The sequence below is a fragment of the Miniopterus schreibersii genome (genome assembly GCF_964146895.1).
Source record: "Miniopterus schreibersii genome assembly, chromosome: 19".
NCBI classification, from domain to species: domain Eukaryota; kingdom Metazoa; phylum Chordata; class Mammalia; order Chiroptera; family Miniopteridae; genus Miniopterus; species Miniopterus schreibersii.
This window is the reverse complement of record NC_138119.1, coordinates 18179324-18194071: the sequence shown is the minus strand read 5'-3', so window position 1 is coordinate 18194071 and position 14748 is coordinate 18179324. Positions and strand designations below refer to the sequence as shown.

Genomic DNA, 14748 nt, shown 5'->3' with positions numbered 1-14748 from the left:
GATTAGGAAAAGCTAAAGAGGTACAACCCTGGAACATCACCTCCTATGCTGTACAGACAGAACACAGGGCAAGACAGCGTTCTCAAAACCGAGGCAAAAATCACCATTTCAGACCTACCACTGAGAATTTCAGACCTACCACTGAGAACTGATAGGTTTTTTATGCTTGTTTGTTTTTTACTAAAGACTATTCAGTATATGTGGGTCTCTTAAATTTTGGCTAACAAATTTGAAGAACTTATGCTGAAGGAAATCAACACCTATATTTAAAGACAAACTAAGAGGCAAATTCCCGAAGTTCTCCCCTGCCATCCAGTGGACAGACCCACTAACCAACCTGTTTTGAGCTGTCCCCCAGGACATGCCAAACCAGGCACGTTTTTTAAGTTTTCCATTCCTTGTGGCCACTAGAGGGAAGTTGGCATAGCTTTCCGCCAAGGCCCACATTTGGGAAGCTGGGTAATTCCTCTGAGTGGGCAAAGTCCTGGCTGTGGTGCCCACAGCTTCCCCACAGCTTTGGTCCAAGTTTCCCTAAGGGTCTGAGCCACCATGGAGGGATTTCAGGAGGCTATGATGATATTCCAGAGTCAGTCAGAACCAACCAACTTGCTTCTCCCAGGTGAGCTTTGATGGAACGTTATGAGCTAAAGACCCCATTTCTTTATCTCTTAAATGTAACTGCTGGGGGATGAGGGAAGAGGAGTGACCTTTAACTATGATCTTAGAGGAACCACAGCTTGTTAAAACTTAAATGGACCTTAAAGGCAATTCAACCCAAATTCTCTTTTTAGAGATAAGGAAACTGAGAACAAAAGCAATGATGGGCTCTTCCAGAACTTTCTATCACACTAAGATTACAATAAAACAACAAAGAGGCATTTAATGAAATTTCGGCTTGAACTCAAAATCAGGATGACATCAGCTCATGAAATTTTCTAGTCAATATACCACCCTCCCTCAGGCAGCCAGGAAAGGCTGAGCACAATCTGATGTCTGGACTCTAGGCTAGTTTAGGAGAAACTGTCTGGCACCTGCACCACACTTTTTAAGGAAGAGCATGGTGTGATGCAGAAAGTAGCAGAACCCACATGACCTGGGGTCAGGTCTTGGCTTGCTGGGCCTTATCTCTATAACCTTGGATAAGTCTCTTAACCACTCTGGGCCCGCTCTCTGCAAATTTGTAAAATGATGGGGTTGAACTAGGTTCTCTCGAAGGTCTCTTCCAGCTCTAGCATGGTATTTAATTTCATAGATGAGGTGATGGTGGTATTGGGGTGGGAGTACAGAAATCTGTGAACGGGCAGGATGTGGTGGAGAACCCAAGAGAGAGTTTCACATGATCTTTCTTGCCCAGTGTAAGGTTCTGCTCAGTTGTTTAGTTAAACATAAGATTGTAATTCCTTTATCCAAGAAGTGCCACCATTGACCAAAGAGCGATGCCAGTGGTTTCAGTAGAAGCAGCTCCTTTAAGGTTAAATAGTCAAAGAGGATCAGATGTCTGTCCAGTCCCTCACTGCGTTTCATTGATTCTTATTGAAACAGGAGGGTGTGGGCTAAGCAGGAATGTATGCTCTGGATTTGGCAGCAGATGGTAGATGGAATGCAGAGTGGACTGGAAGAGACCAAGCCCTCATTAATCTTCCCACCCCCAACAGCAAAACCAAATAATAATGATAGCATCCATCCTTAGAGAGCTTTGCTGTTTCTCCAAACCAGTGCAAAAGGAGGTGGCCTCTGTTCTGGCTCCCCATTCTGTCTCCTCCTCACTCTGGCCCCATCCTTGTTCTGAGGGACAGGGACCATCAGCCCCCTTGGGCAGACGATGCTGGTACTTTGAAGGGTCTCACTGAAGGATCATACTGTCTGGGAAGGGAAAATTAATTCAGTTCTCTGAAGATTCTCATCTGAGCGCAACAGAGGAATCTCAGGAGGAGCTTCCTTCGCATGACTGATAAGTGATGAATTATTGCCCTAGGGAGACCTCTTCTTCCATTCCTGTGTCCTGGGAAAATGGAGGTTCCCCCTGCCTCTCTATTGAAATCTCTGCCCCTAAGCTGGCCCCTCAAAATATCCCTGTTGGGAGATGTCTGTCTCTTTCTAGAATGTGACCTGTTTGTAAGTTCAGGAATGGACTCTGGTAGCCCCAGTGCTGGGTAATGTGCTTTGCTCATTTCTAATTCTGGACCCAGTTTTTACCACGCCTGGCTGTAATACTAGAAGTCCCATCCAAATGCCCCCTGTCCTTCTAAAGAGAAACAGATTTGCAGCACCCAGCCAAAAGCACTCCCCTCTCAAAAGCCCAGTGTCACCAAGTTTCAGAACCCATGATTTTAATGTAGATTATAAAATATGTGGAATACCAAAGGAAGAGTGAAAACAATCACTGGCTAACTGGCAGGGATTGTGCTTCCTAGCACGGGGGGGCAGAATTGCCCACTGTAAACAGTAACAACAACTTTATATACACACTTTTTTCTGCAGCTTGTGAGGGCAGCAACCCTCTCCACATGGGGCATTTCCTAACGAGGAATGATCACTGCAGCCCCCACATGACTGCACTGCTGACTCCCCCTACCCAGATTTCATCCCTGGCTACCGATTAAACTATTAGTTCAGGAGGGACACTTCCCCAGCCACGTTCATAGGCCAAGCCTGGGAACTGTGAAAGGTGGAGTTAAGGGAGGGAACAGCATAGCCCTGTGAGTAAAGTGAATGTGCAGGTGCTTCTATCTGCCTCGTTGCTAGAACGGTACCTATGGGGCAGGAAGAAGAGGAAGGTGGCTTCTCTGTGGCTATACATCAACTATGTGTAAGTTGAGAGCTTGAGGATTTGCAAGCCAACATCTCAAAGGAACTCGAAATTTACCTATAAACTAGAATCTAAAACACATGACTATCCCTCCCCACCTTGGCTTCCTTTCCCTGTAAAGTTTCTGGACTCCCCTACAGAAGCTTCACGTTGTTCCCATCATCCTGTAATCCCAGAATTTGTCAGTCCTCAATTGACATCAGATTTGGAAGATGACTCCCTTCTGTTCTTTTGCTCTTCCTGGCACTTCAGGCCTTGCAACATCAGTGGCTCACTGGCTTAGGGAGAAATGGAGGCCCAGGGAAGGGAAAGGACCATCTGAAAATCATGTGGTGAGACTAGATGATGTAGCCAAAAGCAAAAGGCAGGGGTCTGGGCCCTGGGCCTGCTGCCACCCCAATCACCACACTTGCTCTGCCTCCTTGGTTATGGCTACACAGAACCAGACGTGGCCCAAGAGTTGTTCCAACCAGAACTTACGGTCAAATCTGTTAACAGTGTCTGTCTACTTGGCAGGCTGGCAAAGTGACAGAACCCTAGAAATATTGTTTTTGTCTTCTGGGCTCTCTCCACCAGCTGCCATGAGCAGAGACTATAAGGATAGGCTAGACCTGAGCAAATTGGAAAGCAGGTGACATTTTCAACTCGTCTCTCTTTCCAGCATTATTTTCTCTGCTCCTCCTGTGCCCCCAAACTCCCCAATGCCCACACTAGGTTGTATCCCAGCAAGACCCTGGTGAGTTTTTGAATTATAAAGGCCCACAAGAGAATACTCCTGGTATAAATAATTGATAATGACTTAAAACATTTCTACTTCTTTCAAACAGTTATCTGTGATTTTAAAAAGACCTCTACAGATTGTCCAGACTTGAAGAAAATACTTCTTCCTAATTTCAGAAACTGTGATAAGGCATTGGAAAGTCATTGTTTCAAAGTCATTGTTTTGAAACCGGCCAATTCCTTAGAGGTAGACACCAACCCCAAGTCTTCCTAAGCTGTTTGTGCCGGTTCCTAGCTTTCCACCCAAAGCTGTCACTCACTCAGAATGCATCCCACTAAGAGCCATGTCAGACAAGGTGACATTTTAATAAAGATTATTTCTAGACTAGTCTAGCCATAGTCCAATAATCCCCTAAATGAATCATGTCCATGACCTTTTCTTTGTTCCTCTATAACCCCATGAGAGCAAACAGTTGAAAAGACTCAGACAGCTCATGTGCCTCCCCAGGCAGACTTGTCATCCACCAGGCCATCCATCATGGGCCGGGACACTCAGAATCCTCTTCAGTGGATTCTCCTTCTTCCCCTCTATTTCATGGACAAGTCATTCTGGGAAGAGGGAGTTGGGCAAGAAACCTAGGGAACAATTGAGCAGCTATAATTCTTTCCTTGCTTAAGAAACAAAAACAGATTCAATGCTAAATTGCTAAACTGCTTTGGGGAGGGAGATAATCAAATGAGTGGAAATGCGGCACGTGTTTCATTTCTACAGTGCCTTTCCTGGCAGCCAGAGAGGCCACCTCTGTGATCCCAGAGCATGCAAAGGAAATCTTGTCCTAAAAATAAAAGGTGAGGAGCCAGAGAATAAACAAATGTCTTCACAGGTATCCCCTAGCAAAAGGAAGGAAGGAGCCCTTCGCCTTGTGAGGCTGTTAGAAGGTGGGTCGATCTGAATGTTCTACATAGGACAAGCCAGGAAGGAGAGGCCTGGCAGGGTATAGGAGCCCAATCCAGGCAGAGGAAAGTGCTGGCATTTCAAATCTGAGCTCCGAATCATTGAAGCACAATGGGCTTCGGTAAAGCAGCAGCATGAGGGTTCCAGGGAATAATGAAGCTGAACAGCGGGTGATAGAGGTGGAATGATCCCATTCCCAAGACCAGATTCACACGCTGATTACAGCGGGGCGGGAATGCCAAGGCGCTGAGCTGTGCTTTGGCCCCAGCGCCGAGACCGGAGCTCAGAAGCCTTACAATCTCGCCCCAGCCCTACCCGTCATCTACAGCATAACCCAGAAGAGACATTTTCATAACTGAGTCCCAACATCTCCCAAGTGGCAAACACAGGCACTCCCTCCCCAAAATTCTCCGGAATTCCAAAAGTCATAGAAGGGAAGTTCTACGGGACAGTTGCTTTCCTTTCTACCACATCCTTCCGCCCTCAACCAAAATCTCATGTCTACAGTGAATTCTCCATGTGACAATGGAGAGTGACTAAGAAATCCTCTGTACTTGACTTAGTGATACAGGCTGGGTCTCCTTGGTCAGCAGATTCACCTTTTCGAGAAGAGCTTTCTCAGGCTAAAGGCATTTTTCGTGGCACGGCACAAGCTAAAGGCTTTCTCTGTGTGGCCTCTGTGATTCAAGTTCTGTTTCTTGAAGCAGGCACTGTGAAAAATAGATAATCCTTGGAGAAAAACCAACAATTAGCTATCTCACCAATAACTCATAATCTTCCATTTGCAATTTATGCACTGTGGTAACATGCAGGGTGTGCCAGCTCAGGCTATCTCGCCCCACCTGCCTTGCCTCTTCAGATCCCTCTTTCAATGGGACCCCTGTGCTGTGCCATGAAAAATGCCTTTAGCCTGAGAAAGCTCTTCTCAAAAAGGTGGATCTGCTGAGCCACGGAGAGCGGAGCTCTGAAGGCGGCTCAGGCTTAGGAGTAAGGGGAAAATGAACTTGGGAATGAAATACGGAAAAGGATCCTTCATGAAACAGATGTGGGATAGCTCGATAGTGGAGAACTGAGAGGATGCTCCAGTAGAAGGCTGCTTAGATGATCTAACCAACCAAGGACTGGGGGTTGTTGATGAAAAGAGCTTACTCTTGGAATCACTGTTCTTCCCTCCTGCTTTTGGCCTCATGCAAATTCCTTGCATGTCCCTTGTGGCCCAAGCTGTGTGGTAAGTTAAAACTACATAAGTATAGTGTGTGCCTCTGTCAGGATACAAGACACACATGGTTAGACTCTTATAACTCCAAGGTCTGTGCACTCATTCAACTAGCCCAAGCTAACATATTGCACTGAACATGACCCCTGCCTCCTAGAATCCACACCCTGTGTCATTCCCTCAACTTGAGTGTGGGGAGGACCAGTGACTTGTTTCTAAGCACCTGAATATGACAAAGGGGACAATGTCACTTCTGATTAAGTCACCTGAGACTGAAGGGTATTCTTGCTGAGAGACTCTCTCTCTTGCTGGCTTTGAGGAAGCAAGCTGCCATGTGAGAGGTGGCCAGTGGATAGGGTCATGTGTCAAGGAACTGAGGGAAGCCTCAGGGCCACTCCCAGCAGGAAACTGAGGCCATCAGCCTTTCAGAACCAAGTGCCAACAACCATGTGACCTTCCCCATTCGAGCCTTCAGATGAGAACCCAGTCCTGGCTCACACCTCATTGTAACCTTACACAGGACCCAGTTAAGCCTGGTCTAAAATCTTTACCTCAGGAACTGCGAGTATAAATGTGTGTTGGTTTAAGCTGATGAGTATGTACTAGTAGTGTTACACAGCAATAGAAAGCTAATACATACATAAGCCAGGCCTTCAAAACTGTGAGGTCCCCTTTCTGGCTTACCTGCACTTCTAATCTCCAAGAGAGTGAAATATTTTTTCTCAGGTTTTCTCTCTTCTGAGGAGCAATATTCTTTTTTTTTTTTTTTTTTTTTTTGTCTGGGCTAGGACCCCACTGGAGCTGGGTCAAAGCTTCTCTTTTTCTAATGACCCTGAATCCCCTCGATTCTGCCCATAAAATTGCTCTAATCTAGAAATTCATTTCCTGAACTTTCCCCAAAGTCCCAAGTATGTTTTTAATTCCACCCTTTTTCACCTACTTCATCAAAGGTCACTAGCGTACCTGCATTACTTGGAGCCCACATCTACATTCCTTGGTTTCAGGGTTTCCTCAAAATAAATATGCCATTTACATAAACACATCTAAACTATAGGTGCTCTTTATTTATCCCAGGGTCAGTTAAACCCTTGTTACCCCAATGCAAATACAGTGCGAGGGAGGGTGGTGGGGTTTCTTGGACAGTAGGCATGAGTGAGTATATTTCTGAAACAGTCTTCCATTCATAAAATGAAACCTTTCTTTACTAAAAACAAATTACTTGGATTCTAGTCTTAGTTGTGCTAATCTCAAATAAGGTGAATTTGCGTACTCTGAGTCTCAGTTTCCTCAACTGAAAAATGATTCCTGGAAAACTGTAGGCACTTAGTAAATATTTTTGAATGGTGCATAGTCCATCTCTTTCTATACATAGCCACACATAAACACACACACACACACACACACACCATATAGTTTCACAAATCAATTTGCCTTAAACTTTTTCAGAAACCTTTTCCTTGAAGTAAAATACAGCAATGTATATACAATACACACACACTCAGTGTATTAGACCTAAGTTGTTACATGGATCAACTATTAATTACCCACAATGATAAAGGGGATCAAAGCATGACTTTATAAAGTGAGGAAGTATGAGTGAGGATAAGAGAGAAAAGAAAGAACCTAGGTTTCCTCGGAGATATTCATTTTAAAAGATGAGTATTGCACTCAATTTTCAGTTAGAATATTTGGCTTTGATAAGCTATAGTTGAAGGCAAACCTCAGAACCCACTACAGTTTTACATTTATGAGTATTTATTACTTGCTTTCCATCTCAATCAGAATGTGTCTTTACACTGAATAAGCCAATGAGTTATTTATACCTTATGTTTGCCTTGGACTTCAAGTAAGGTCAAACATTTAAAAAAGGAAATGTGCCTTTCCTGAGGTCAATCTACTTAGAAGATATATTGGAAAGTGGTCTTATTGTTAAAGCTAGGAACTTTTTAAAACTCTTACCTGAAACATAAAAGGTAGAGAGAAAAAGGGTTTTCTCCTGGGTTGACAAGACCTTTTCTGCCAGTTATCAACTTACTGCCTCTCATTTCCAAATCTGCCCTTTGTTGCCCAGAGATAAGCCATGTAAATGTTGCTCTTTCGCCAGTTAACATGATGTCATGTTTTCCCATTAGACGGAACTGGAGAGACGCTGCAGAGGGAAGGGCATCTCTCCTGGATTCCTACATGGTTTCCTCTCCTTGCTCCTGCCTCACTTGATGTCCAGCAGAGCTTCAGTCCAGTGGTACTCACCCCCTAACAAGTTTCAGTGACACCCTGCACGTCTCAGCAAGTCCCACCAGCACCCTAGCTGGCTTTCCAGTGGGTCTCAAAGGTATCCCAGTGAATGACTCCCCAGAAAGCTTCAGCTTCACCCTAATAGCAGCTGTCCAACAAACAGCTTCCTCATGAGGTCTGATCAGCACTGCCACCAGCCCCAGCCAGTGAAGCCTCAGCAAACTTCCCTGCCATCCCGGGTGCCACCGCCACTCTCTCTGTTTAGATCCTTCCACAGCCTCAGGTGGGAGCCTCTTGCACATGCTCCTTCCTTTGATGCTCTTCCCTGGTATCTAAAGGTAATGGTTGCTCCCTTTACCTGCCACCTATCCATTAGGGTTCTCCTTACCCCAGCTGCTATTGGGGTGCAGCTGAAGCTTTCTGGGGAGTCATTCCCAGAAAGGGGTAAGTAGTTCCTCCTCTGTTACTAGTTCCCTATTCCATTTACGGTGCCCTGACCGGATCCAGGCTGACTCAGGATGGAACCGAAAGTGGTGCCGGGAGACAGATTCGCAAAGGCAGAATCTGGGAACCAGCTGGCTCTGCCTTTGGGCCTGAGTACAACACAGATCTCCTTGTCCATGGGAAATGGGATGTTAGTAGTCCCTAACACACAGTGGGACCACAACTAATGAGCTTTCACCTTTGGCTGATGGTGCTAAAGAGCGAGCTGGGAGTGAGCCACCTGGGAACACCAAGTGGGTGCTGCTGGCCTTGACCGTAAGTGTTCCCCACACCACTGCGGAGCATATCACAGCAGCAAAGGGGAAGACAGCTCACCGAGACCACAAAGAGAAGCCCCTTCCTCCTGCCGTCTCTCCAGAACCCTCTACGGACAAAACTTAACATCCTGCCAGCTGGCAAAGTGTCAGTCCTGGTCTAGTGTTACAAGAGCGCGCCCAGAGCGGACTGAGAGTTGAGAAGCAACACATTCACAGATTACTGGCGCACCTTGTAAAGGGAGGGTGGTAAAAAGTAACGATGGGGGAACTCTGTGGAAGCTGCCACGGGCTGTGTTCCCAAATGGTGTTAGAATGTGCTACAAGCTCCACGTCTCACTCTCAGTTACTCTCACACGAATTCTATGGGGTGATTTCTCCCTGCTTCCCGCTTACATACCAACAAAATCGAAACATAAGAAAACTCTTATCAATACCAAAAACCAAGACTGACAGCTAGAATTTGCAAGGATTTCCTCCTGATTCCAAAATGTACAGGAGCTGAATTGAGAAACATCACTGGAAGCCAAAGTTTGGATTTTTTTTTAATGGGGGGGGGGGGAAGCAAATAAGGAATGGAGCCACGCCCTGGCCCTGGTAAAGACCAGAAAACTGGGCACTGCTCTTCAAGGGTCACAGTGCTGTTCTCCACTCATCAGTCCTCACCAGTACCACCCTTTCTTTACTGTTTCAAGACTTCAGGCCAGGGAATATAAGGATTGGGTGGGGTGGCATGGGAGAAGGGAGGGGGAGAACTGGCAAATGCCACTAGACCCTGAGACATAAATGTCCCAAAGGGGAAAATGCTACAAAGTCCTAAAGGATACCAGAGGCTTGAGGCCATGGGACAAATTTTCGGAATAAAAGCTTGGAGCAGTTTTATACAGCGAAATCCCACTGTCTTTGTAAACAGTGCAATGAAGCAATGTTCCCTGGGCTCATTGGCAGTTAAGACAGAGAAAGGTTAAAAATAAAAGAAAGGCAAATATTTATCAAACAAATACAAACAAAAGGAGAGCAAGGATGGAAATTTTAATCCCAGACAAAGTATAATACAAAGACAAAAGCATTTCAGCGGGCAAAAGGGTTGGCAAGAGGTTTCATCCTAATAAAGAAGAAACAGTCATGGGCAGTTATATACCCAATTATTTAACATCAAATTATAAAAAACCAAAACTGTTTAAAATACAAGGAAAAAGGGAAAGAAGTACAATTGTCTGGAAGGTTACCCTGCATTCCCAACCTTTTGTAGAGCAGGTAGAAAGAAAAATCAGTAAGAGGGAAAGTGCAAATGCTGAAGAGAAATGAGTAGCCAGAAGTTTCAACCACTGTCATGAGTCCATGCCCTGGGAAAGGAGATTCAACACGGGATCTGATGGACACACCATTAGGTAGGGTCAGAGAAGTTACAATCAATGTTTCTACTAGGTTCATGTGGCTGGAAGAACAAAATTCTGTTGTAAGAGAAACCACATGCCCATCAGCGATTCTCTCCTATTAGTGACTTCTTCTAGGCTTGACCTTGTGAATTTCCAAAGTAGAGCATAGGAGTTCTGATTATTTGCAAGCAGATGCACTCATAGGCAAATTAACCTTCCAGTGTCTGGGTTATATCTCGAACACACTCCAAATCCCACTGCATTGATCAAAAAGATGATTCCCACTTTCCAAAGTAATCAACACAGTCCTGGATTGGTTGGGGGGTCTACCCGATACTCTAACTCATGGGATGCTGTCGCATGTTACACAGGGCCCTTCCCTAAAGTGGAGAGAGCTGGAAAGTAAGAATGAATTGAGATTTTATTGAGCATTGGTGGTCAAAACCTGGAACACTTAACTTAGTTTTCAAGACTGAGAGGTTCATTATCAGAATGCTAAGCCCAAAAGGTCATAAACTGGGTAGCCATCCTAGCAGAATGGGAAACAAGATGAAGAGAGAGATCAGAGCCAATGGGTCCCAGCCAAGGATCGTGAACGTCACTGGAGAGCCAGACTTAGGTCTACTGGCTCTCAGTGGAGGCTCTGTGGGCCAGTCAGGCTGGTTTCAAGATGCAGTGTGGTAGGACAGACGGGCCATTGGTCATTACTGGTTAAATGCAAAAATGGATAACACATCTTCTACTGCCAGGCCTCTGTCAACTCGCCCTTGCCCATTTTAGTATTAATGGAATTCAGGTCATAAGGGGTAAGAAGGAGGTAGCCAGGAATCCCTCTCCCTATGCCCAGAATTTGAGGGTTTCATATTATAGTCTTTCTACATCTACAACTGTGATTGATACAACGATGCAAGAAGACCTCTTCTACTCTTTGAGAGGCTGGAGGAGTTCAGATTTTAAACCTGTTAACAAAGCAACTGAATGGGATCTATTAGGTTCCCTGTGTATCAAAATTTACTATATTGCACTGATTTGCTGGCAAAGAAGGAAGAGCCAATTTGCACGGTTCCTGTCAGTCACATGTGGTTTGGAAGTGCTCATGCATTCCAGATACACTCTGTGTACACTGGAGAATTGTATCTTATTTCTGCTGGTTTGCATGCATGCATATGAAACTTGTTTTTCCCCCAGAGCCAAGTGAAAATAGGTGAAGAACTAGCAGCAGTGCAGCCGTGATCAGTTAATCAACTTCTTTATGAAAACGCCATAGCTCCAACGGTGAGAATTCTCGTCCCTCGGGTCTATAGAGGCTGTGACTTCTACTTTTCTGGCTCGCTTGTTCAGTGCTGTTCCATGGAGCACTGAGAGAGAAAGTCTGTAACTGTCACTCAACACACAGTTTCTGATCCCTACTATGTGCCATCCCCCTGCTAGGTACTGAGAGATACTGAGCAGAATCCCCACTGCAGGGAGCTCAGAGTTTAGTGGGAAGGAACATCAAGTAAATAAATAGTTACCACCCAGTGTGACAGCTGCTTTTGTAGGGTGTGGGTTGTGTACGAGACCCTATGGGAACAGGGAGGGAGTTTGTCAACACTCCACAGAAGAAGGTGAATCTTGACGGTGAATCTGAGTTGAAGTGAAGAGGGACTGGAAGGCATTCAAGAAAGTAGGAACACTATGTGCAAAGAAAAGAAGTTCATCAAGAACACATGTTTCAGGGACCTGAAAGAAATTCTGTGTGGCTTGGGGCCAGAGGTAGAGACAGCAGAGAAAATAATTTGAAAACACATGAGAGGCAATCATTCTAGTAAACAATGTTATTTTAATAGTCTACATTCTTCTGTTAATAGTCGAAGATGTTTGTTCACTAAGACTTAAGAGTTGCAGATAAACCAGCTAATGTTCCAATGTGCATTATCCTGACTCTACCCCTTACTGTTTCTCCCTTCTGAGCACTTGCAACAATACCTGGCACAGAGTTAGCACTTAATGAATGTAAACTACTATTACTGCATGGGGTAGATGGCCTCTAAGGTGGCCCCTAGTGATCCATGCCCTGATGCAAACTCCTCTCCTTGAGTATGAGCTGGAAGTATTGACTCATTTCTAAGGGATAGACTATCTACCAGAAGTAATGGGTTGTTACTTCCAACATGATGTTATAAAAAGACTGTCGCTTCCCTTTTGGACAGGCTCTCACGCACTCAAACACTCTGGCTCTTTTTGTCTCTTAGATTACTAGTTGCCATGTCACAAGGACACTTGGGCAGCTCATGAAGAAGCCCACGTGTCAAGGAATGGAGCCATGCCTACGTGAGTATGCCCACTGTCAGCACCTGTGTGAGTGAACTTGGATGCAGATCTCCTGAGGCCTGCCAAGAGCCACATGAGTGAGCTTGGAAGTGAATTCTCCAGCTCCACTCAAACCTTGAGGTTACAGCAGCCTTGGCCAACAGCTTGATGGAAACCTCATAAGAGACTCTAAGCCAGAGGCACCCAGCTGATGTGGGTCCAGATTCCTCGCCCACAGAAACCATGATAAGCCACTACATTTTGATATAATTTGCTACACAGCAGAACATAACTAAGATACTATACTAGTACTGTTTACTCCTAGTCCTTACCAAGGCCGGGTTTCTGGTATACCTAGGTTGGTTGTGGTGGTGGTATCAGACTTTCTCCTTGGTGATGGAGCATGGCCTAGACACCCAGCCTCTGTGACTAGGATCCCAATGGCCTGACACCGCACTCCTTGAGGGACCAAACCCTGTTACTTAGTGTCTCACCTAACTCATCAGATGATTCATAGAATGAGTCCAGCCCAACTACAGTACAGATTACTGTGTTTGGTGTGCTCCCCCATCAGGGCCAACCTTGGGTACACCAACACTACTATTACAGTCCCTCCACTAGCTGCTGCCGAAGTCCAGGAAACCTCTATCTAGATATGACAACTACAGATGCCCACAGAAAGACATGTGTAGCTAACATATTCTTGCTTTCCATATGTAACTCTAATTGATTATATCACATGGCTTAGAAACTAATTGTTAGACTTGCTATATACAGTCCAGGTGGGAACAAATGGAAAAACATAGATTGCTTTGGGAACACTGGATTTTTTGGCTGTGAATTTTTGGCAGTTTATATAACAAGATTAATTTTAAGGCAGTGGTTTTATATGTAAAAAAGATTTTAAGACCTTGTAAAGATGTTAAATATTTACATTAAATATTATGCTCAGCTAAGGAATGAAAAACAAAATATAAAACCCAAATGTGCCCTCTACCAATGGTTCTTTGCTAACTTCTTAGGTCTCTTTAGCAGTTCTTAGACACATTTTATAGTTAGTGATTAAGCACCCACTGCATATACAATGCTGTATATGGAAACAATGGCAGTTCATCACAGCCACAGGAAAAGGAAGGAAGGAAGGAAGGAAGGAAGGAAGGAAGGAAGGAAGGAAGGAAGGAAGGAAGGAAGGAAGGAAGGAAGGGAGGGAGGGAGGGAGGGAGGGAGGGAGGGAGGGAGGGAGGAAGAAAGGGGACTTTGTACCTCTGTCCCTGATGATGTTGCCCCTCGTGCTCTGGGACGCAGTCGTTGGGAACTGAAGGACTCAGGTGGGAGGCTGTCCTTAGAGCCACCGCTGAGATGCCCACCACGGGGGATGAGAAATTCAACAGCACGGAGGCGGTACAGTGGGAGAGGACATTTGGGTGACGAGTCACATTGACAACCAGTGGGTTATGCTGGCATGACAGTTCATAGGTTCCTGACAAGAAATAAGGACATGGATCATATTTTAAGCCATTCAGGTAGCACAGCGATTTTCAACCAGTGTGCCACAAGAACTGTAAAACATGCGATACCTGACTCTTTTCCCTTAGATTGTCAAGTGAAAAAACTGGCACAGCCAACACAATAGCCATCCGGTGTAAATGAATCAAATTTATACCTATTTTTTTTTGTCAGATTGGCAAATAATATATTTTTTGGTGTGACGCAGAACTTTAGTAATTAGTTTAGGTGTGCCGTGAGATGAAAATGGTTGAAAATCACTGGTGTAGCATCATTTGCCCATATCTAGTATTCATTTTAACCTCTCAGTAGCTGTGTGACATACGCAAGGTTCCACAATATCAGAGACGGGCATGGAGCTGACTCCTGGTCTAAGGGACTGTCCTCTAGAAGCCCTGTTGTCAGACTCACCAAGAGAGTGGTTGTTTCCATTGACATCGGTCAGGTGGACGGTCACTGTTGGCCGCTGTCGTTTCCCAGATACCAGGCCATCAGACGTCAAGAAAATAAAAACTGCCGCGGCCACTCCTGGCCTACTGAAAGACACCTAGGCAGAAGCACATACAAGTGTGAGCCGTTGCCTCCATTGGGCCATCAAGACGCGTTAACTACGAGCTCCCTTCTCCCTTACAAATGAGGAGAAGACCAAGTAGGCACATAAGATGTCCATGGTCACACCAAGAGTTAAATAAAATTAGGTGGAATGAAGACACCTTTCAGCTACTGAGCTTCCCATCTTTTTCTGACACTTTTTACTTCAACTGTTTCTTGTTTGCTTGAACCAGTCTTTCTTTAAGTGTCTCAAAAAGATCACTCAAAGAGACCCTTGCTGGAAACAATAAGGCAGCACATGGCCAACCAATACTTTCTTGTCCTCA

General features: G+C 45.0%; 1 protein-coding gene across 1 annotated transcript in view; it reads right to left on the bottom strand.

The window, feature by feature from the left end:
- PAPPA2 (pappalysin 2) overlaps positions 1-14748 on the bottom strand; it is a 174679-nt gene that overhangs the window by 66505 nt on the left and 93426 nt on the right. The window contains exons 12-13 of the mRNA XM_081120295.1: positions 14282-14417; positions 13628-13844 (exon numbers count right to left, since the gene is read on the bottom strand). Coding sequence (XP_080976421.1) covers positions 13628-13844; positions 14282-14417 — 353 coding nt within the window. The remainder of the gene's footprint in view (positions 1-13627; positions 13845-14281; positions 14418-14748) is intronic.